The sequence below is a fragment of the Aphelocoma coerulescens genome, chromosome 3 (assembly GCF_041296385.1).
Source record: "Aphelocoma coerulescens isolate FSJ_1873_10779 chromosome 3, UR_Acoe_1.0, whole genome shotgun sequence".
Classification (NCBI taxonomy): Eukaryota; Metazoa; Chordata; class Aves; order Passeriformes; family Corvidae; genus Aphelocoma; species Aphelocoma coerulescens.
Genome location: NC_091016.1, coordinates 41,670,412 through 41,689,548, shown reverse-complemented (window position 1 = coordinate 41,689,548; position 19,137 = coordinate 41,670,412). Strand labels below are relative to the sequence as shown.

The following is a 19,137-nucleotide window of genomic DNA, read 5'->3' as shown; positions in this document are numbered from 1 at the left end:
ATCCTGAATACTGTATCTTAAGAAGATACAGTGTGGGATGTTCAATTTTTCTTCAAGCCTATACTCTTTCACAGCATCATTTCAGCTAAGAAAAGGTTTGCCATGCCACAGGTGATGGATTTTGAAGTAGCACCTCTGTTCTAAAAGCAGTTTCTGTAAAACTGGCAATAGATCTTTATGGTTTTTTTCTTGTTTACTCTGTATCAACACACTACTTTCAGAGTGAAAATATGCTACCATTGAAACACCAAGATAATAGATATTTGCTCTCTTTAAAAGTCTATGGTTCCTGATGAATCCAGGATGGGAACTACGTAGAGTTTACAGAAGTGCTTCTAGCTCTCTACTATCTCAAGACAATTTCCTAGCTGAGTTTTTTGCATCTGATCTTGGACCATTCCTCCCCATTCTCAAGAGCTAGTTCAGAAGCAGTCTGCAGGAAAAGGCAGTTTTATTACTAGGCTCTTAATTCAAAAGGTAATAGTAATATATGAGGACACAAACACACCTGAAAGAAAAGCAGAAATACTTTCACATTTGAGTTTACCTCTATGCAAGTTAATTCACAGCCATTTTGACACAGGATCTCAACTTGCACACTTGGTAAGAAAAAAGAGAGAAGATGAAAGAAGACAGAAGACCTCCTGTGAGAGTGATTTGTACTGTGGGATTTGAGAATAACATTCCAAAAATGTATCCAGTATCTGTAAACAATTGTTAAAATACAGTGACTTCTGCTGCTTTAAAGTCCTGTTAGTTCTTCAGCTATATCAGGTGTTAGGCAACACTGAACTTCTATGTATTCCCCTCACAAGAAAGAAAAAAAAGTTAGGCTGCCTTGAGGAACTGGTAAGGCATCCGCACCTCTGAACTGATCATGGAGGACCTTTGTCTCCCATCTAAGAGTCCTTAAAACCCTTAAAGAGTCCCTGAGTCCTCTAAGATCACTATCCTCAGAAGGCTGAAATTACCTTACTTGAGTGACTCCCAATCATTTATTCAGAAAAACAAAGAAATGCATTTGGTTGCTACTGCAAATGACCATAGGTGACTTTACTGAATCATATATAATAAATATTGCTGTTGCTAAGATTACCAGATGTCAGGGAAACAAAAGAAAATGGAAGAAATCACTACCTTTCAAAAGCTCAGTCATATTGTCTCCACATATACTCCTATTATACAGCTTGAGGAAATCCTGAATAAGGTAACATCCTGGTTGTTTCTTTCTTACTTAATTTACACACTGAAGTAACATTTCTAAGATTGTAGATCCACTTGATTGATCTGAAAATGAAGTTATTTGTTAGGCAAATTCTCCACTAATGTGCCTGGCTACTACAGAGGAAAGAAGTGGAACATCCTAACACGTGGGTTTTTTGTCTATGGTCACAGAGATATTGCAGAGCTGACAGCTGAAAAATGACAGTGAGCCAGTTCTGCCACAATGTCATTTATTTCAATGGTGCTAAGCCTGCTTCATGACATTCCTGGTAATGAATCTAACAAGGAGGTAAGTACAGTACCAATGCCTTATTCTAACAGTCATTTTTTACCAAAATCACACATTATCCAGCCCTTTAACCTCTTATCATTTAGAAGCTGTGTTTCTTTTTTTTCCCCCTTCTTCCTGTCCTTTTTTAATCCTGTTACTGGAATCTATATATCTCCACTTCTTCTATATATCTATATATCTTCATGGTTTTTTTTTTTTTCCAAGAAGTCCTTCATTATAGCAGGAGACAGTGATAATCACTAGGCACCCTTTCTGAGCAGTTGGAATTCCCCCTCATTCAATTATCAGTGGGATCTGACACTGCCTAGCTTGTAAGGCCACTCAGATAGGGGAACTTGAAGACAGGAGTATGGTATGGCCACGAGACAAAGATATAACTAGAGGCTGTGGGCAAAGCATACCATATTCTAATCCAACAGGATCATGTCTTCTTTTTCTAAAATTATAGCCACAAGAAAATAATATTTTCCCTTTTATTAATGGTATTTGAAAGTAGTAGAGAAGGACTGTGTGTACATGTACTTTTGTATAGTAAAAAGTATGGAGCATTAAATAATTGCAATAATTATTCCCTCAAAATCAGCCATTTTATTCCTATAAACCAGTCTGTTTGAGTATTCACTGTCTTCCTTTCCGCCGCAGGGTGGTTAATTAATAAACCTTTAGTTAATTGAGATTTCTGCCTGCCAATTCCACAGGGGTTATTACTTAAACACATGCAAGCCGCATTTCCATTTAGAGCAACTTTCTGGTTTTCTCTCTTGTTAAGTACAGTCAATGCAAATTTTCTTCATTTAAACATTAGACATTAATACTGCAGTGGTGATCACCCACTATACATCATGCCTTGCAATCTATTCCTTATTACTAATAACCTATGCAGGGCCAGGAGCTGAAACATATGCTGTTTCTGCAGAATTACTTAAGCCCATGAATTTAAAGAAGCAGATGTCTCTGGTGTCTTTCAAACAAACATTTTTCCCTGTAAAAAAGTGATTATTTAAAAAAAAAAGAATTTTAATGTCAGAGTTTTCTTTTTCAGCAGGGGCACTTCTTATATTATACAAATCTTTTATCATTGGAATTTACTAAAAAAAATCCCTCTCTGTATATCTGCAGTCATAAACAATTTGGGATACTTGAAACAGAAGACAAATATAATAAAAAATATAAATGGTGTGAGAAAAACGAAAGCTTTGAAAATTACAAAAATATATATGTAGATATGGAAGCACCTTTTCCTCATTTAAAAGTGGGATATGGAAATAAAGACAAAAGCCAGTGAAAATATACATGGCAAAGAGAGGGAGCAAGCCTGTCTGAAAAATCCAGACCCTTTACAAAGAACCGTAAGAGTCCTTTGCACACACACACAGTTGGGCCAGCAACTAAAATACCACGTATCTCCAAGAAAGGGTATAGTTTATGGGTTGTCAGCGTCAGCTTCCACACACACTGCCCTATTTAGGTGCCAAAGAGGAACAGTTAACATAAGGGTGGCAAGGAATTCCAGTCACCACAGTATTTTAATCCATGACCTCAACGCTATCTATAAAGATAATAACAAAAGCCAATTTGAAAAGCACCTTTCTTTTTTTTTTTTTTTCAGATACAGAGGCCCACACAGAGCTGAGAACTGCCAGTATCTCCACAAGAGCAACTAAACTGACAAATGATGGTAATAATCCCCAGTGGCCTTTAACGGCCTTTGGAAGGTCTTCACCAGGCACGTGGACAGTCTGTTGGGATGAGTGGCCCCACTCCATGCTGAATGGAGAACTAATTTTCACCACTAAAGAACATTGTTTGAAGGCCCAGTTTGCAGGCAGGCTTGAAGGAGGCAGAGAGGAGCAAGAGGACAGCTTACTTCCGCCTTTGCCGCTCTTCTCCATGCGGTACTGGTAGATGTGCAGGGTGAAGAGCATGTGGGAGTTGCGGTGATCCTCCTCATCGCAGTCCCGCTGGCTGCTGCGGCGGGAGGCGATGGCAGCGTCCAGGAAGAAGGCGGCCTTCTCTGCTGTAGGGGCGCGGAGCTCGCTCTGGTTCTGAAGCTGCAGTCAACACCAGGGAGAAATGGCTGAGAAACTCCCGCACAGGTAAACACCGCCAGACAACTGCCCGCAATCAACACACGGTGTGGGTACCCTGGCTTCTACTGGGACCAAAAAGGAGGAGGCACCCAATGGAATGAGACCCTCTTGACACTGGCTGTGGCAGTAATATGCCCTCCAGGAGCCCTCGCGGTTAAAAGGGGGAAAAAAATTGTGGAAGACATGTCAATCTGAAACTCATCAGCTGGTGGAAAACAGTGGAGGCAGGGCTCTGTGTTATCCTTCAGAAAGTGTTAGAAGGAAGCAGTCCACAGATGAATCTCAAAAATAGCAGGACTGAAGTTTGTGTTCTGCCCCATGGCATATGAGGAATGGCACAGAAGAGAAGCCTTTTCCTTGCCCCTTCATACCACAGGTTTATTATGCACCTGTTCGCAAGCCAGGGCAATCCATTAAATGGAACAAGGCAGGTAGTGTACATACATTCACATTTGCTGGACCTCAATCCCTGTCAGCAGCCTGCTCTTAACTCTTCAAAGTGACAGACAGCATAGGAGGGCAGATATTATTAACCCCTCCTAATGTTAGGAATGCCTGCATGTTTCATGGCACCTAGGATTAGTTTGTCTGTGGAAGGGACATGTGGCTGTGTAATCTGATGGCATTAGTTTTGGCAGCACACAGAACTGGCCCACGGCCCATAGGATAAACTTGTTTTGTCTGGCATAAAAACAACAAGGAACTCCCCGTTCACGGGGTTTGTTCCCCTGCTATACAATATAGCTGACAGTTAAGTTCTCCAAAAGACTGTACTTCTGTTTTCTCTTTATGACCATTAATCAGCCTAAGGAGGGATAAAGCTGAGGCTGTGCATGGAATTCGGTGACACAGCTGAAGGCTAAGCTCTCTCAGGAAAGAGGGAAGGGGACAGGAAGTAGTTAACAAGGCCAGCAGAAGGCAGGCCAGTCTGTGGGCTGATCTCACTAATGTAAGCAACAAGAAAATGTGCATATGTGGAAAGGTCCAGTGACAGACAGTATGACATATGGTAATCATTCATTTGCTATACACACTGCTGATTCTGCATATTTGTATGGCTATAATATAATATCCTCCCTTCATCTGAGGATTTGGAGAATTCAGGTGTAGGACACATGACTCCAGAATGTCTTGTAAGCACACATAAAAAGGCTTCTTTCCTTGCAATTTAATTCAGCCTTTCACACTGCAGAGATGTACAGGCGTCTCATGGAGCTACCTCTTCTTCACTGATCTAAAATAAGTCATTTCGTATATAGCTGTACTGTCTGTACCTATATGAAAATAAGCTACCATAATGCAATATTTATTATTATTGCTAGTGTGCTAAAATACCTTAGTAAAGAATTAAGCTGCAAGGAGATGCTGGTTGTGACACAGTTATGTAATACATGCAACGTACATATGCGAATTCAGATCTTCACTGAGCCATCCATCACCCCAATGGGAACTGTGCAGACTCAAGTCTCTCATATTTACTAGACTGCACCAGTTACTGCATACCAGAGGGTGAGATCGCTTGCGATACAGTAAGTATTTCATAAAACATTAAAGTCAGGAGTTAAGTGAAAATGAGAACCCCAATTGTTATTTAAAATCAAAACACAACTTTATAGTCCTTAGGTAGAATGCAAGAGAATGGAAAATATGACCTAAGTATGCCTAAAAAGCTTAAACCACAAAGAGATAAGAAAATTTATTACTTGCTGTTCTAAATCTCACAGTTCATGACTTGTGTGGATGTGAGTCATGATCTCTAGATGTTTGGAGCTGGATATAGGGTACATGACCCTGTAGGTCTGTTCCCTTCTCCCTCCATTCCCCACCCTGGAACAGGCAGGGCTCTGCAGGTTCTCAACAGAAGCAGCCTTTGCCTTTCAACCTGGAAGAATGTTTTCAAGCTCCATCACCTTTGTTTGCTCCCTCTTCATCTACTTGTACAAAAAGCAGATTTACTCCCTCACAAGCAGCAAAATTAAAGAATAGGTCCTTTTTCCCCTCAAACCAAGAAGGGGGGAGAGGGGAGGGCAGGGGGAGGAAATAGGGCTGCTGAGAATTTCTCATGGTTACCCAGAAAATACATGAGCCAGTTACTCATTCCTGCTAAAACTCCAAACCTAAGAGTTTGAGCTTTTCTTGACTTACCCAGCTCAGGAATTTACTTCTTGGCAGCAATTAATAAGTAGCAATTAATGCTCCCTACAACATTGCTAATGGAAATGCTATAAATAATGTAGTTTATAAAGAAACAAACAGCCATATTAATGGCCTGCAGCTATTTTTGCAGTACTGTAAATATTTTAGCTTGTTGTTTTACAAAAGAGAGTGTAAAAAAAGTGTTTTACACTTTTTTCTTTTCTTTTTTTTTAAGAATGAGGTAGATTTTTGTTTGCACTGAATGTTTTCACATTTTATTGCAAACACAAGCCCCTGCTCAATATCAGTTATACCAGAGGTACAAATATTTAGGCCAGGAGAGCAGATGGCCCTGCAGCTGCAGGTCATAAAGTTCTTGCATGTTTTAAAGTAAACACTTTCAAGTCTATAAACTTTATGCTCTGGGTAGTTCTTGAATTTGAACCATCTCAATAACTCAAAAAAAAAAAAGGTCACGTTACTTGTTTCAGTGTAAAATGAGTCTTGAATTCACCTGCATGCCACAAATGGGGTCTTCACAAAGGTAGACACCTGGGGACTGGCCATCTTGCAGGCTGCCTGTAGCCACTTCTGACAACAGGTCTCTCAGATTTTCTTCTTTCCCCCACACTTCCACTGCAGAAATCCGGACTGAGAAACGTGCTCCTGTCTTCTCTTTGCGTTCATTGATCAACTTGAAAAGCCACGAGATGGCACAAGGAATTATACCAAGGTTTTGCATGGAATCATCCTTCCCAATCATGGTGTATGACTTCCCTGTCAGGAATGGAGAGATGAAGAAAATATAATATCATTCCCAGGACCTTCACAGCCTTCTGCCAAGGGAGATTATCCTGCACAGCTTCATGAAAACAACTTCATTACGACAAGGACAGTCAGCAATGGGAAAATACAGGCAGGTAGACAAAGAGGACATGGAAAATGCAGATGAAATCTTGAGCTGCTTTCAAAAATCATTACCTCATGCATTCCCCTGACATCTCCTGTTCCCAAGGCAGGGTGCTGCAGGCCCTCACCTTGCAACGCTGCAGTGTCTGATGTGGGTGAATCGTGGAGGAAATTGAGCAGAGCAGGAATGCCATGGTCTCTAAAAACCTCTACTTTAAATACTGTAAGTGTGGTATTCTTTCAATACCATTTTACTTCAAAGCGCTAGATTATATTTCAAATGCTGAGTTGGGATTGACATAAACCTGGTCCCAGAATGATACAGATGTAACTTCATTCAGAAAAAAAACCCCCACAAAACCAACCAGGTATATGCAATCACTTGGTGCAGAAGTGGGTCCACAACAATTAATATTTCATCTGGGTCAAAACCATCCTCTGGTTTGGTATTTTTTAACTCTGCAATTATAGCTCTGGCTTTTCTTTGCTGTAAAATTTTGCTGATTCAGAACAGACACATCTTACACTGCTTTAGATGTCACTACATATAATGTTTTTAGAGAAGTTTGCTAAAGCTCCTAAATTTATAAGCGAAAAGATAAAGGTATACATCCTTTCAGGCAAGTACTTGTGGCTTCTTTACCTTGTTTCATTTCTTATGTTTCATTTCTTATGTTGAGTCTATGTGGAAAAAGATCAGTGAGAAAAATATTTCTATGCACATGTCTGTGTCAAGGTCTGGGTATGTCCATGGTTTGTGGAATGGTGGTGGTGCAGTTAACAAAGCAACTGCAGAGACTCAACTCATGCTTCAGGAAAACCCTAGCTAAGATACCTCTCTAAAGGACATGTAGCACTTGTGAGATGCTGTTAACTGGTGGCTTCTTTTTCCATTTCATTTGCAGTCTTGTGTTTGGCAGCTCACAGCAGGGTTAAACATCTAAGAGCTCATCCTAGTGTTACCCCTTCCTGGTCCAGAGGGGCTTTCTGGTGTAACTGGACTGGCAACCTGCTCCACTGATTGTACCAGACCTGGCTGCATTGCAGCATTCAGTGCTCTCCAGGTTTTGTTGCCTATAATTTGGGATAATCATGGCCTAATACAGCTTGATCTTCTTTACCACCTGCAAAACTGAATTATCCTTTTAAATTATATGTGTACATCTGTGTTTCTTTGAGACAGTAAAGAATGGAGATCATTGCACACATGCAATAAACCCCTCTTCCTTCAAGAGACAGTACTTTCAAAATACAATTAGATAAGCATGAACAAAACATATGATTACTCTCAAAATCCAGTTATTTCAGAAGAATAGTGTGTTAATGATGATGATTCTCCATTTTACTGTCCTTCCATGAATACCTGGAATGCTACTGAAGCATGTCCAAAGTGTGAGTTTTGATCCAACAGTAACATTCAGTTAACCATTAGAATGAGATTTGTTGCAGACATGGTAGGAAGAAGTTGGTAATGAGTGAATTGTCTTATCAGGGAATAGAATATAAATCAAACTATTTGGGTTCCCAGTCACAGCACTTGAAGAGAGTCATCACAAACATCAAATACTTGAGTGAATACTCACAGCCTTTACACAACTTGATAAAAGTGGCATTTGGGCAAACCCTCACCAACACCAAGCACATATCTGTAAAACTGTAGAGCACTGCTGGACCATTCATTAACGGCTGAAGACAACACAAGACAAAATTGCTATAGTATTTAAGGGATGAAATGAAGCAATAATTCAAAGGTAACTTCTGTTTCAAAGAGCATGCTGTCCAACATTTACACAATAAGCAAAGTGAATAGATCTGTAAGCAAGAGGTGAAGATTTAGTACAAGATCATGCACAGTGTACTACTTTCACATACAATTAATATATACAGACAAATGAAAGTTTGTTTTACTTAATCTAATAGACTAACAATCCTGGGTTTAAAATAGTCATTTTGCTGCTTGAGTAGGGAAATTTAGCAATACCAACCAAGCTTGGCATGACCAAAGCAGAACACGCAGCCATCTGCCCCATTGACCACTGACTGGATCACCTCAGCCACAGTCCCAGCACATACTTCAGCCTGTCACAGGTATTGGGGAAAAAAAAATAAAAACAAAGGAAAGAAAGAAAATAGAAGCATTAACAATAAAAAGGAAAATGATTATTTTCACTAGAAAGTGGTAGTAATAACATCCATGCTGCAGATACCATGTTGAAGTATCAAAAAATCTAATCCCGCTTGTCTCATTCATGTGACCTGTGCTGTTGATGGGAGTGACATTACTTGTGTAAGCACGTGAAGCAGGACTTTTGTTCTGTGGCAAGTAAGTTTCATTTGCTGATGCATGAGCATCCTTTGTGGGGTTAAAAAAATACACATATTGTAAGGGGCTGTAGTTGGTTTGTTAGAACTAGGGCATTTTAAAATATAAATTTGATTAAAAAACAATCCAACACTGAGGAATTTTTGCAGGCTCTATTATTTGCTCAATAATGGACTGAGTTCAATTCCACTAGCATGTGGGTAAGGAATGTAAAGGGAGCAGCCTCCTTGGTATTAGCTAGGTGACCTGGCATTATTATGAGTCTTCTCAGCTTTTTGCAGCAGTAGACTCCATTCTGAAGACTGTAGCAGTATTTTAGGAAGTACAACACAAAATTTACCCCAGGTATTTGTGGATTTAAGATTCAAGCAGGCTGAATGGTCTACAGTGCTTCTGCAGCAACTGCTTAACAACAGTGGACGAAACTCAATCAGAATTCACAGTTTAGGCCTTGATGGGAAGCACTTTGCTTCTGACAACACATCATGTAAATTCACCCTGGTTCATGGCTATTTCTAGACTATGTCTACAACAGAAACTAAAATGGGCCAAGAAAGGGAGTGTTCACAGGCCAGCCCCTTGAACTGCATCCAGGCGTTAGTCTGCGAGGTGCTAGGTGCTTGCACCAGGACTAAGTGAGGGACTGACCTAATGATACAATCATGTGACAGTACTTTAGATGGCCCTGTGTCCTAGCTCTGTCTAGTCTGTGAATACAGAGACAGCCTTGCAGCACTGTTTTCTAATTATACTTTGCAATATTATTTTACTCTTTTACTGTCCTCATGCCATTTGGATAGCATAGTTCATCAGACCAGAGTCTAATAAAGATAAGAAATCTGAATATATACACATGAATGAAGACTTGTGGATTAAAATCCCCATCTTCCTATTCCAAACTGTACAATTGAACACTGTAAAAATAATCCTTGATCCCTTAGTTAATAGAGAACTGCAGTTCTGATCAGATCTCTGTAAGCCCCAAATAATAATAATTTATCATATACAGTAACTTGTTGATATTGAGGATTTTCCTACTAGGCACCATTTAGCACATTTATTGAATGTATAATCTTAGGAGAAATTATTTACAGTAAAGAATAAAGAAAGCACACCATTATTGAGCTAAAATTTGATAAACTGATTTCATTATTGATGAACATGGCAGACCAAATTCAGCCCTGGTAGAAGTCCCCTGAAAGTACTACTGCTGCAGCAGAAATCAATTTGGCTCTGGTGCACACTGCTGCTTCGATAACTCTTCTGATCATACCTGTGATGCATCTTGGGGGAAAACTGCATCAAAAGCAAACATCTTGGGTGGAACCTGGCTGCCCCTTTTCTGGAAAGCATTCTGACCTCCGCAGGCCAACGGGTCATACAGTGTGATTTGCTTCTTACGGGGGTCAACTTTTAAGAAAGAGCTGGACTCAGACGTGTCTCTGGCAAGCGTGGAAGAAATGCGCACCATGACCTTGACCTGTCAGCAAACACACAAAAAGATGAGCACATTTCATTAGTCTGTTTGTTGCTCTACAACTGCTATGTTGAATGAATTTTCCAACTACATTTGACCAATCATATGTACTTGTCAAAGCTAGTGTCTCAGTGGAAGTCAGTGAACACACAGGAAATATTAAGCAGAATTTGTCCTAAACTACAAAGTGAATGAAGCCAGAACTCTCAATCTACTTCAACAAGTAACTTGTGTATTGAGAATTACAATGCACATCATGGTGTTTTAGTGTTGATGCTACTCAAGTACAATGAGGAAGTATTACATCACCTTGTCTTACTTGCAATATAAATTGAAAATTAACCATACCCTGGTGGCCCAATTAAGAAAGCTGAAACATATTCTAGACTGCTAAGTTTTCAGAGCTGCTGCAGTTCCTATGAAAGCGCCTGATCAATCAGAGCCCATAAAAGCCAGATCTATAATTTACACCTTTACAATTCTAATCCAAACGCAAAGATGAAGTGCACAGTTCTGAGTGCCATCATCAAAGAGTTGTGAAAAGAGTCCCATTTTAATGGTCAGATTTTGAAATTACCATCAAGGGAGTGAATGTAATAAGCGATAAAAGATTTGTTAAAACATGCTAGCTCACAACTCATTAAATAGCTACATAATAAGATGTTATTCCTGAGACAAAAATAAATCTTCATAGATTTAACGAGGTTGTGCTGTATCCTTAGCTGAGTTGGTAAGCAATTTAGATGTAAGTAAAACGGATGACAATCAGTCTGGCTTTGGTTTTCCCCATAAATGCACCACCCACAGACATGTGAGCTCCTGACTTTAGAGGGCAAACATCACCTCTCTGCCAGTTCTAGTCACACCTGCACACTTTCTCCTAGAGCAGATTGGCTTTCACACCAACTAGCCAGAACTTTTATGTTAATGCTCCTTAATCGTATGTCACTTGTATCAAACCCACCCATGCTTGGCATGCATGTGACCACAAAGGGTCATGTCAGCATATGGTGGGAGCACATCTGCTGCTGGAATTGCAGACACATTCTGGGAGGAGGTTGTAGCCCCAGAAGTTGGGCTGCAGTTCCTGTTGGTCTCATTGAGACTGGTGCTCTTTGTACGTACATCTCATTTCATGCTGGCCCCCAAGCTCATCCTGCATGCAAATAAATCAGCTGCTTTGAGAAGTAAAATCTAGAAAAATTCATTTTTGACACAATTCCTTTGAAGACAACAGAATGAGACCAGAGATTAACTGGCATTATTCAGTACTTCTGTGATGTCTTCTCTGTATGTTGGTGAGTCAAACTGGTAATTTGACTCCAGTATTTTAACCTGGCAAAACAAACTGTCATTAAATGGTGAAATGGTCCCAAATCTGCTCACACAATTTCAGTTTTACACAATTATATGAGGAAAAAAGGAAAAATACTGCTTGGGTGGGAATGGATTCTCTTCTTGCTTAGCTAAGCTGCTTATGAAACCTAACCTTTAACTGGAAAAAGCCACCTCTAATGTCTTGCCAACGGCATTCTTCTGGACCCAACCCTAAGTAGAGCTGACTTCTACTGAGGACAACAGCAGCCAACACACCCGGCCAGTCCACATGAACTGAGCAAGTCTGTTTATTCCTAGGTCTTCTGGAAGAGCAGAAGGGAAGCACTGGTCAAGTTAGAAGGGAAAGAAGGGAGTACAACTGTAAATCCTAGAGGAGCAAGAAAACAAAGGGCAGTATCAATCTTGTGCTGTTTTCCTATTTTCAACTTCATATGCCTCTAGCTTTCTTTTACTGTGCCCCACATTTTAAAGTAGATACCAATATCAAGAGTATTAGACTGATCTGCTGGAAAACAAAATAAATGCTATTCTTCAACTACTTTAAATAAAATGCTTGCTTTAGAAAACTCTTTCCCTATAAGCTTATGCATATTTTTGGCTGCTATGAAACTATAACCTTCAGATCCTTGATCTTTGTGTGCAAAGGAGAGTTAACCAATTACCCTGGGGTAAGTTTTTTAGGGTTTTGGAGAATGGACAGTGAGTGAAATTTAACTATCTTTCATATACGGGCAGTCTAAGAATTCTTTCTGGCCTCAAACTGTATGGGCATTCTGTTTTAACCTCAGCTACACCAGCTTTGTTATGATGTAATATCACTGGCATGGGTCCGGATTTAAACCTGTTCACACAAAATCAGATTAATACCTGCTACTTCTTACTGAAGTAATACTGCAAATCCTCCTAACTTCCAACAGCCGTAGTGATAGAAACTAAGGCATCAGGTTCCTCTTTCCCAAGAGTAAAATACCAATTTAACTGAAATCCTAAAAATTTACTAGCATCAGATAAAGTGAATGAACCTCTAGCAAAAAAAACCCAAAAAACCCTCAACTCAGAAGCCCCAGGTACTGTCTAACAGCATATATTGCTCCTCAACACTGCTGAATATAGACGTTTCTCAAGAAAAATACTTCTATTGCCATGAACCTTTGTATTTCCTGTGCATTTGGGATTTTTGTTTTGAGAAATAATGGTTCACAGAATCACAGAATTGCATGAGTTGGGAAAAAAACCCATACGATCTTGAGTTCAACTGTTAACCTATAACTGCCAAGTCCAGCACTAAGCCATGCCCCTAAGCCCCATGTCTATGCAGAATCCTAGAATAATTTAGGCTGGAAAAGAGCACATTCCTATGTGTTAGGGTAGAGGAATATTATATTAATTACATGTGGGTATCCTCACGGCTGGACCACTTCTTACTCATCAGGAAGATGTCTGTGTGCCTTGGGACACCATATCATAGGTAATTCTGCTCACCTCCATTTAGATCAGCCTGCAGGAGCTGGCTCTGAGTCAGTTGTCTGACCCCTTTGCAGGCAACAGAGAGGAACAGGCATTTCTAGCATTTAATTTGCATGTTCTGTTTTATAACAGATGAACTCCACAAATACCTCTTGCCTTCTCTATAGCACCACAGGCATCTTAAATGTTCACCTGAGATATAGGTGCCTACATTGTAGGCTGCCTAACATTATTCTTTTTGCTCTAAGCATAATAAAAATGCCCTTTCTGGGCAGCACAGTGCCTGGCCCAAAGTCCATAGCATGCACACACACAAACACAAATCTGCATGACAGTCTCCAGCAAAAATCAAATGCCAGCAAAAATAAAGCTAGGCACATGAGCATGATGGACACAGAATACAAGTAGTAACAATAGATTATTTGAACTCATCTGGTAATTTGTAGGCACTTAAATATTCTTCCAGGCCAGTTTCACACTAGTGCAATCCTTTTCAAATTACTCCTGATTTACATTACATTAATGAGAAAACAATTAGATCCCATCTGTGCAGGCTGTATGTCCCCTATATGCCATGGGAGCTGTGACTATAACAAAAATCCAACGGGCAGGCAAAATACAGGCAAACTTCAGTCCTGAGAAACACATTCAGAACTACATATGTAACTGTGGCGCAGTAAACTAGGCAGACCAAAACAGATTTTAAAACATCTGATCCAGATATATCTTCTGAGAAGCCAGGCAAGCTTGTGGTCTGGGAATCAGCCTGAGACTGGGGATCTAGGACCCTCCTGATGTCTGTGTCCAGGTGCAGTATGACTGTGAGCTGTGAGTGCAGTCTGTTTCACACTGCCCACCTGTACAGGAGGCAGAGTCACAACTTACTTCACTGCCAGGCACACTGAGACATTCAGTCACTGACTGCCCTCAAAGGACTGGCAGTAGCCATTAGATTCATACTCCATTATAAAACATTATTATGCTTGTAACCTAAACCCAAGGATTCAGGCAAAGCATTTCCCAACAGTGGTTATGACAAGAGTAAATCAACTAAGCTACAGCAGTAGAAATTATGGGAGACCACAGCCTCCTGCCCTGCTGTTTCACAGTCCTTCATGCAATTTATAGCTGGGGGTTAAGCAGGGGAGGCTCAGAGTCTGTGCTGGCCCCTGAAAATCCACACCACAGGGGAGGCAGCACAGGGGTGGGCAAATGTAACTCAACCAGCTATAGGGGTAGCATAGGAACTTACTGGACTCAAAAGACTTCAGCTCAATTTAAGGAACAGACAGGCTGAAGATCACAGTGCTGCTCTAGGGAACTCAGAAATACGGTATGGTTAATTTGAAACTAACTGAAGAGTGAAGTTTAAGAACTCTAATACTTTATGCTTGCACTTTATATTTAAATAGAGTATAAATTGAACTTCTTTTTAAAAAGAAGAAAGCATGTTTTCTGCTTCACTTCCCGTGTGTCATTACTCCTTCAGTCCACTGCTACAGTTTCCCACTAATCTTTTGTAATTGAAGCGTCTCAGAGATACCACTTGCGATTACTGGGACCACTCAGTCTGCCAGAAATTCTTGTTTGAATTCCAGTGACCAGATCTTGGCTGTGCCCAGCCTTAGATGTACCTCTGACTGTTTCCGTGGGGAAACATGAAAGCAATCTCCTGAGACATGCGCTCTGGGTAAAACAAACAACCTGAGCTTAATTTTGATATCATTTTACACCCATGCAAATCTGGCTGAACTCAGCAAGAATTACTCCAGCTTAGGAGTGGAGAGACAGAATAAAAGAAAAGGTCACTTGCTCTGCATCACTACTGTGCCTTTTATAGGATATAACTTCACTTCGTAATTCTGCTCATGCTGTTAGCATTTTTTAATGTGCTTTCTCCTATGAGTTTACAGGATTTCACTGGACAACTATTTAATCCAACAGCACCCCCATTTACTTCTCTGAACTTCAGTTTCTGCCTTCAAAGACATGATTTGCTCTTACATGAGTTCTACAGTCATTGAATTCACAATATTACTCCAGATGTGAAATGCCACAAATAAGAGCAGAATCAGAGCTGTACTGTTCAGGCTTCCTCAAAAGGGTTTATTTTGGATATTTGTCTATGTACTTATTTTACACATGTGTGTGTATTTCAATTATATACACTGTTTTTTAAAGCATTTTATGAATATATATAATTTTTTTTCATAAATTTCTCTCTAAATGACAATTATTGGCACTGGTGGGTTCCTTCATGGATACCATTCAGTAGCTCCAAGGGAAGACCTAGAGGAATTGCTGTATTATCACTATGCTACTGTATTGTAGAAATAACCATAAGCCTTTTAATCAACTCTGAAAATTTCAGTTGCCTGAACCATTTTTCTTTCTCCTGTTTTATCTTATGCATCCCTATAAACACAACTACTACTATTTCTCAAAGAAGGAATTTGCTAATTGCAGGATTTTCCTCAGATAAACTCAATCTGTGACCTGTCACGGACCTTTTGTTATGTTCATACTCTGTGGAGAAGGACAAAGGTTCAGCGCACTCTGCAAAGTAGATCTGGTGCCAAAGATATAAAAAAAAAGAAAGCAGAGTCCAGCCAGTAACACTGCCATGTCTCCTGTGCCCACAGGGGTCTGTCTGCAGAACCAGCAGCAAAATGAGCAGGGAAGGTGGGAGAGGTAAGCGGTGTCAAATGGGTATCACACACGAATAGCTACAAACACAGACTGGAATGTGGCAACACAAGCAGAGATCAACACTGGGGATATTATCACTTCCTTCTACTCCTGCCTGTAAGATTTCATTTGGGGTTCATTTATCTAATTACTGCAGGGACAAGGCTAGACAGCTGTTGCTTCAGGCACTGTGCTTGCCTTTATGAGCTGCTTTTCTCATCAATCATTTGAGCAGCTTCTGCTGGACGTGTTCTGGGTAGTGGTGAGAGGCAGGAGCTGCAGTGCAGTCACAGGCGAGACAGGCCAGCCAGGACTATTGAGCTGTTTCAGCACTCCATCAATGTAATGGCAATCACTGGCTGCAGGAACAGCCTTATTGGAGGTTAATGAAGAGTAGGTTTTGTAATTTCTCACTGCTACAGTTGTAATTAATGGTGGGAGACATGCATTTCTGCTGTAGCCAGCCACAAAGTACTACAGCACAAGACAATCTAGGCCATCCCATACACTTGTGCACTTACATGCTTTTGCATGATGGATGTAAAGCTTGAATCACAGAGGATATGAAACTACCTGTAAGTATGTTAAAAGATTTTTCTTACAGATCATGAGACAAGTAGTTGATCATGCTAACATGAAATCTAGGAGGTCAAGATAAACAGACTGACGCAGAATGCAACAAATGCAGGATTGTATGAGTGGACATGGCTTTAATGGAAATATGGTCACATTTGGAAAAAAAACCCACAAACAAACTCAGGTGAATTATACCAGTGTGAGCTGGTCGGGAAGCATGTGCAAACAGGCCTCATTGTCCTCTCTTTCTATTTGCACAAAGGTAACTCTCCTAGGCTTCGGTGCTTTTCTTTAGCACAAATTAGAAAACACACAGGCCTGAACACTCTTGCTGTTGGTGGAAATGGCTGTTACTGATACTGATGCTTTGGAAAAGCAGTGAAAACAACTGAAAAAGCAATAGCATTAGAGCATGCAGGTCTCCTCTTTTTTTTACAACAGTTCCTCTGCTTCTATCTTGTGTAATTGCTAAAATTTTACCGGCTCATCAACCCCATCCTGTACAGCAGTTAAACTAATTTGGACTTGTAGCAATAATGGGAAGCACTTATCATGATTGCACACTTTTTCAGCTGGACGATGCAACTTTAATAATGAATTCAATAAAATCTGGTGTGTAATACACTCAGGTCAGAGGGCACAGCTCAGTGACTTCCAGTACTGTTCATGGCAGCAGGAGCTGTGAGTTTGTCACTGTGGTTTGGTACAGCTGAAAGGCAGTGCTGAGCACCAACACTGTCTGAAAGCAGCACATACATCAGCCCAGCCATTCAGCTATAACATTGCTACTTCAGCATTTACTAGATTCTAATTTAACAGAGACCACTGCAACTTTCTTCCACTCTTAACAAAATTAAATTAAAAAAAAAAACAAACCAAAGAAGACATGAGGATCATCCTGTCATGGAAAACAGTCTTTTCTTAAGGCTCCCCACATGCAGACTGGGTTCATGGCTTTCCTTTTGCTTCCCTATGATCTCTTTAAGGCAAGTCTGCATTTCAGAACTGCATAACTGGGCAGTCTGTGTGTTGCCTCAAGCAGAAGGAGGATTTTTCCCAGCTTCTGACATTCTCCACATACCTGCACCTACAATGGGACCAATAGGGTAATTCAGCCCATGTGCTGGGATGAAATTATTTTTCTTTTTCTTTTATTGAGGGTATCTTTAAACATCACTGAGAGTGGTATTTTCTTAAGAACTGAACAAGCCAAAACAGCCTTCAACAATCCCAGCATGAACAACATGGGATCAGCTGGCAAATCTTGTCTTCCCTGCAGTGGATCTGCAGGTATGCAAGCATGCACCCACTGCCTATTGGTACAGTGAGCAGATGCTTACTTAAGGCTCCAACACACTACTGCAAAAATTTACTCTGCTTCCCCCACTATGACAAGAACTTATTTCTCTGTGCATAGTACAAGTACAATTGACTGCCATGAATTCTAGAGCTCATCTTTTCCTTGGTACCTTTCAAAATCAAGCATATATACTGCTCCACTTCAGTGAGTAGAGCATTTCACCCATTCCTTTTTTTCTACTTAATATAACTTTTTCAAAAGGGTCTTTAGACACAAAGTGTTTATGTAGTAAATTAAACAAGATAAAAACTGTTACCTGGCACAAAATGGAGAACTGGCAACTTTCCTTGTAATTCTCATCCTCTGCTATGGTGTGGCCATATCCAACAGCCTGCAAGATGCTCCCTTGCCCATGCTAATTTGAGAGCCATGCCTGGAGTTGTTTGTGAGAGATGAGTGCCCAACACCATGCCAGGGACCTTGTTAACAATGCAGGACTACGATGATTGAGTGCCAGTGTCCAGGAATATTTCCCGTTCCTGTTTAATTTATTTTATAGTCTGTACTGGGTTTAGTTCCTTCACAGTAGCTGGTATGGGACTGTGTTGTAGATTTATGATGAAAACAGTGTTGACAACACAGGGACATTTTAGTTACTGCTGAGCAGAGCTTACACAGAGCCAAGGCCTTTACAGCATCTTGTATCACCTTGCCAAGCAGCCTGGGGGTGCACAAGAAGCGGGGAAGGAACACAGTCAGGATGGATGACCCCAAGTGCCTGAAAGGATAACCCCCACTATATGGCAGCTCAGCATATAAAACCAGGGGAAGGAGAAAGAGGGAGATGAGCTGTGGCCATTACACGTGAGGAAGCCCTGGTTTCCTGGAGATGGCTGAGCACCTCCTGCCCATGGGAAGTAGTGAATGAATTCCTTTTTTTGCTCTGTCTGTGCATGAAGCTTTTGCTCTTTCCAGTAAACTGTCTTTATCTCAACACACAGATTTTTACTTTCACCCTTCTGATTCCCTTGGCACATCCCACTGGGAGAGACTGAGCAAGAGGCTGTGTGGGACTGAGCTGCCTGCCATGGTTAAGCCACAGAATTGTCCCAGTCACAGATCATTGCACAGCTTAGCCATGTTTAGCATTCTCTATGTTAAATACAAGAAACTCAGTCTGTGCAGTGGTGATCTCCCAAGCATGTGATGTGCCATATGTTGCTCTGTTCTATTCCAACCTGGCTTGATATCTACAGATCCTACAGACAAATCAGCCAAACCCATGAAACACATTTGCGGCATCAGCAAGGCAGGCTC

At 40.6% G+C, this 19,137-nt stretch overlaps 1 protein-coding gene across 2 annotated transcripts in view; it reads right to left on the bottom strand.

The window, feature by feature from the left end:
- KIF26B (kinesin family member 26B) overlaps positions 1 to 19,137 on the bottom strand; it is a 285,201-nt gene that overhangs the window by 56,777 nt on the left and 209,287 nt on the right. For both annotated transcript variants that reach the window (XM_069009928.1, XM_069009929.1), the window contains 4 exons: positions 10,248 to 10,454; positions 8,637 to 8,730; positions 6,257 to 6,519; positions 3,384 to 3,567 (listed from right to left, as the gene is read on the bottom strand). In XM_069009928.1, coding sequence (XP_068866029.1) covers positions 3,384 to 3,567; positions 6,257 to 6,519; positions 8,637 to 8,730; positions 10,248 to 10,454 — 748 coding nt within the window. The remainder of the gene's footprint in view (positions 1 to 3,383; positions 3,568 to 6,256; positions 6,520 to 8,636; positions 8,731 to 10,247; positions 10,455 to 19,137) is intronic.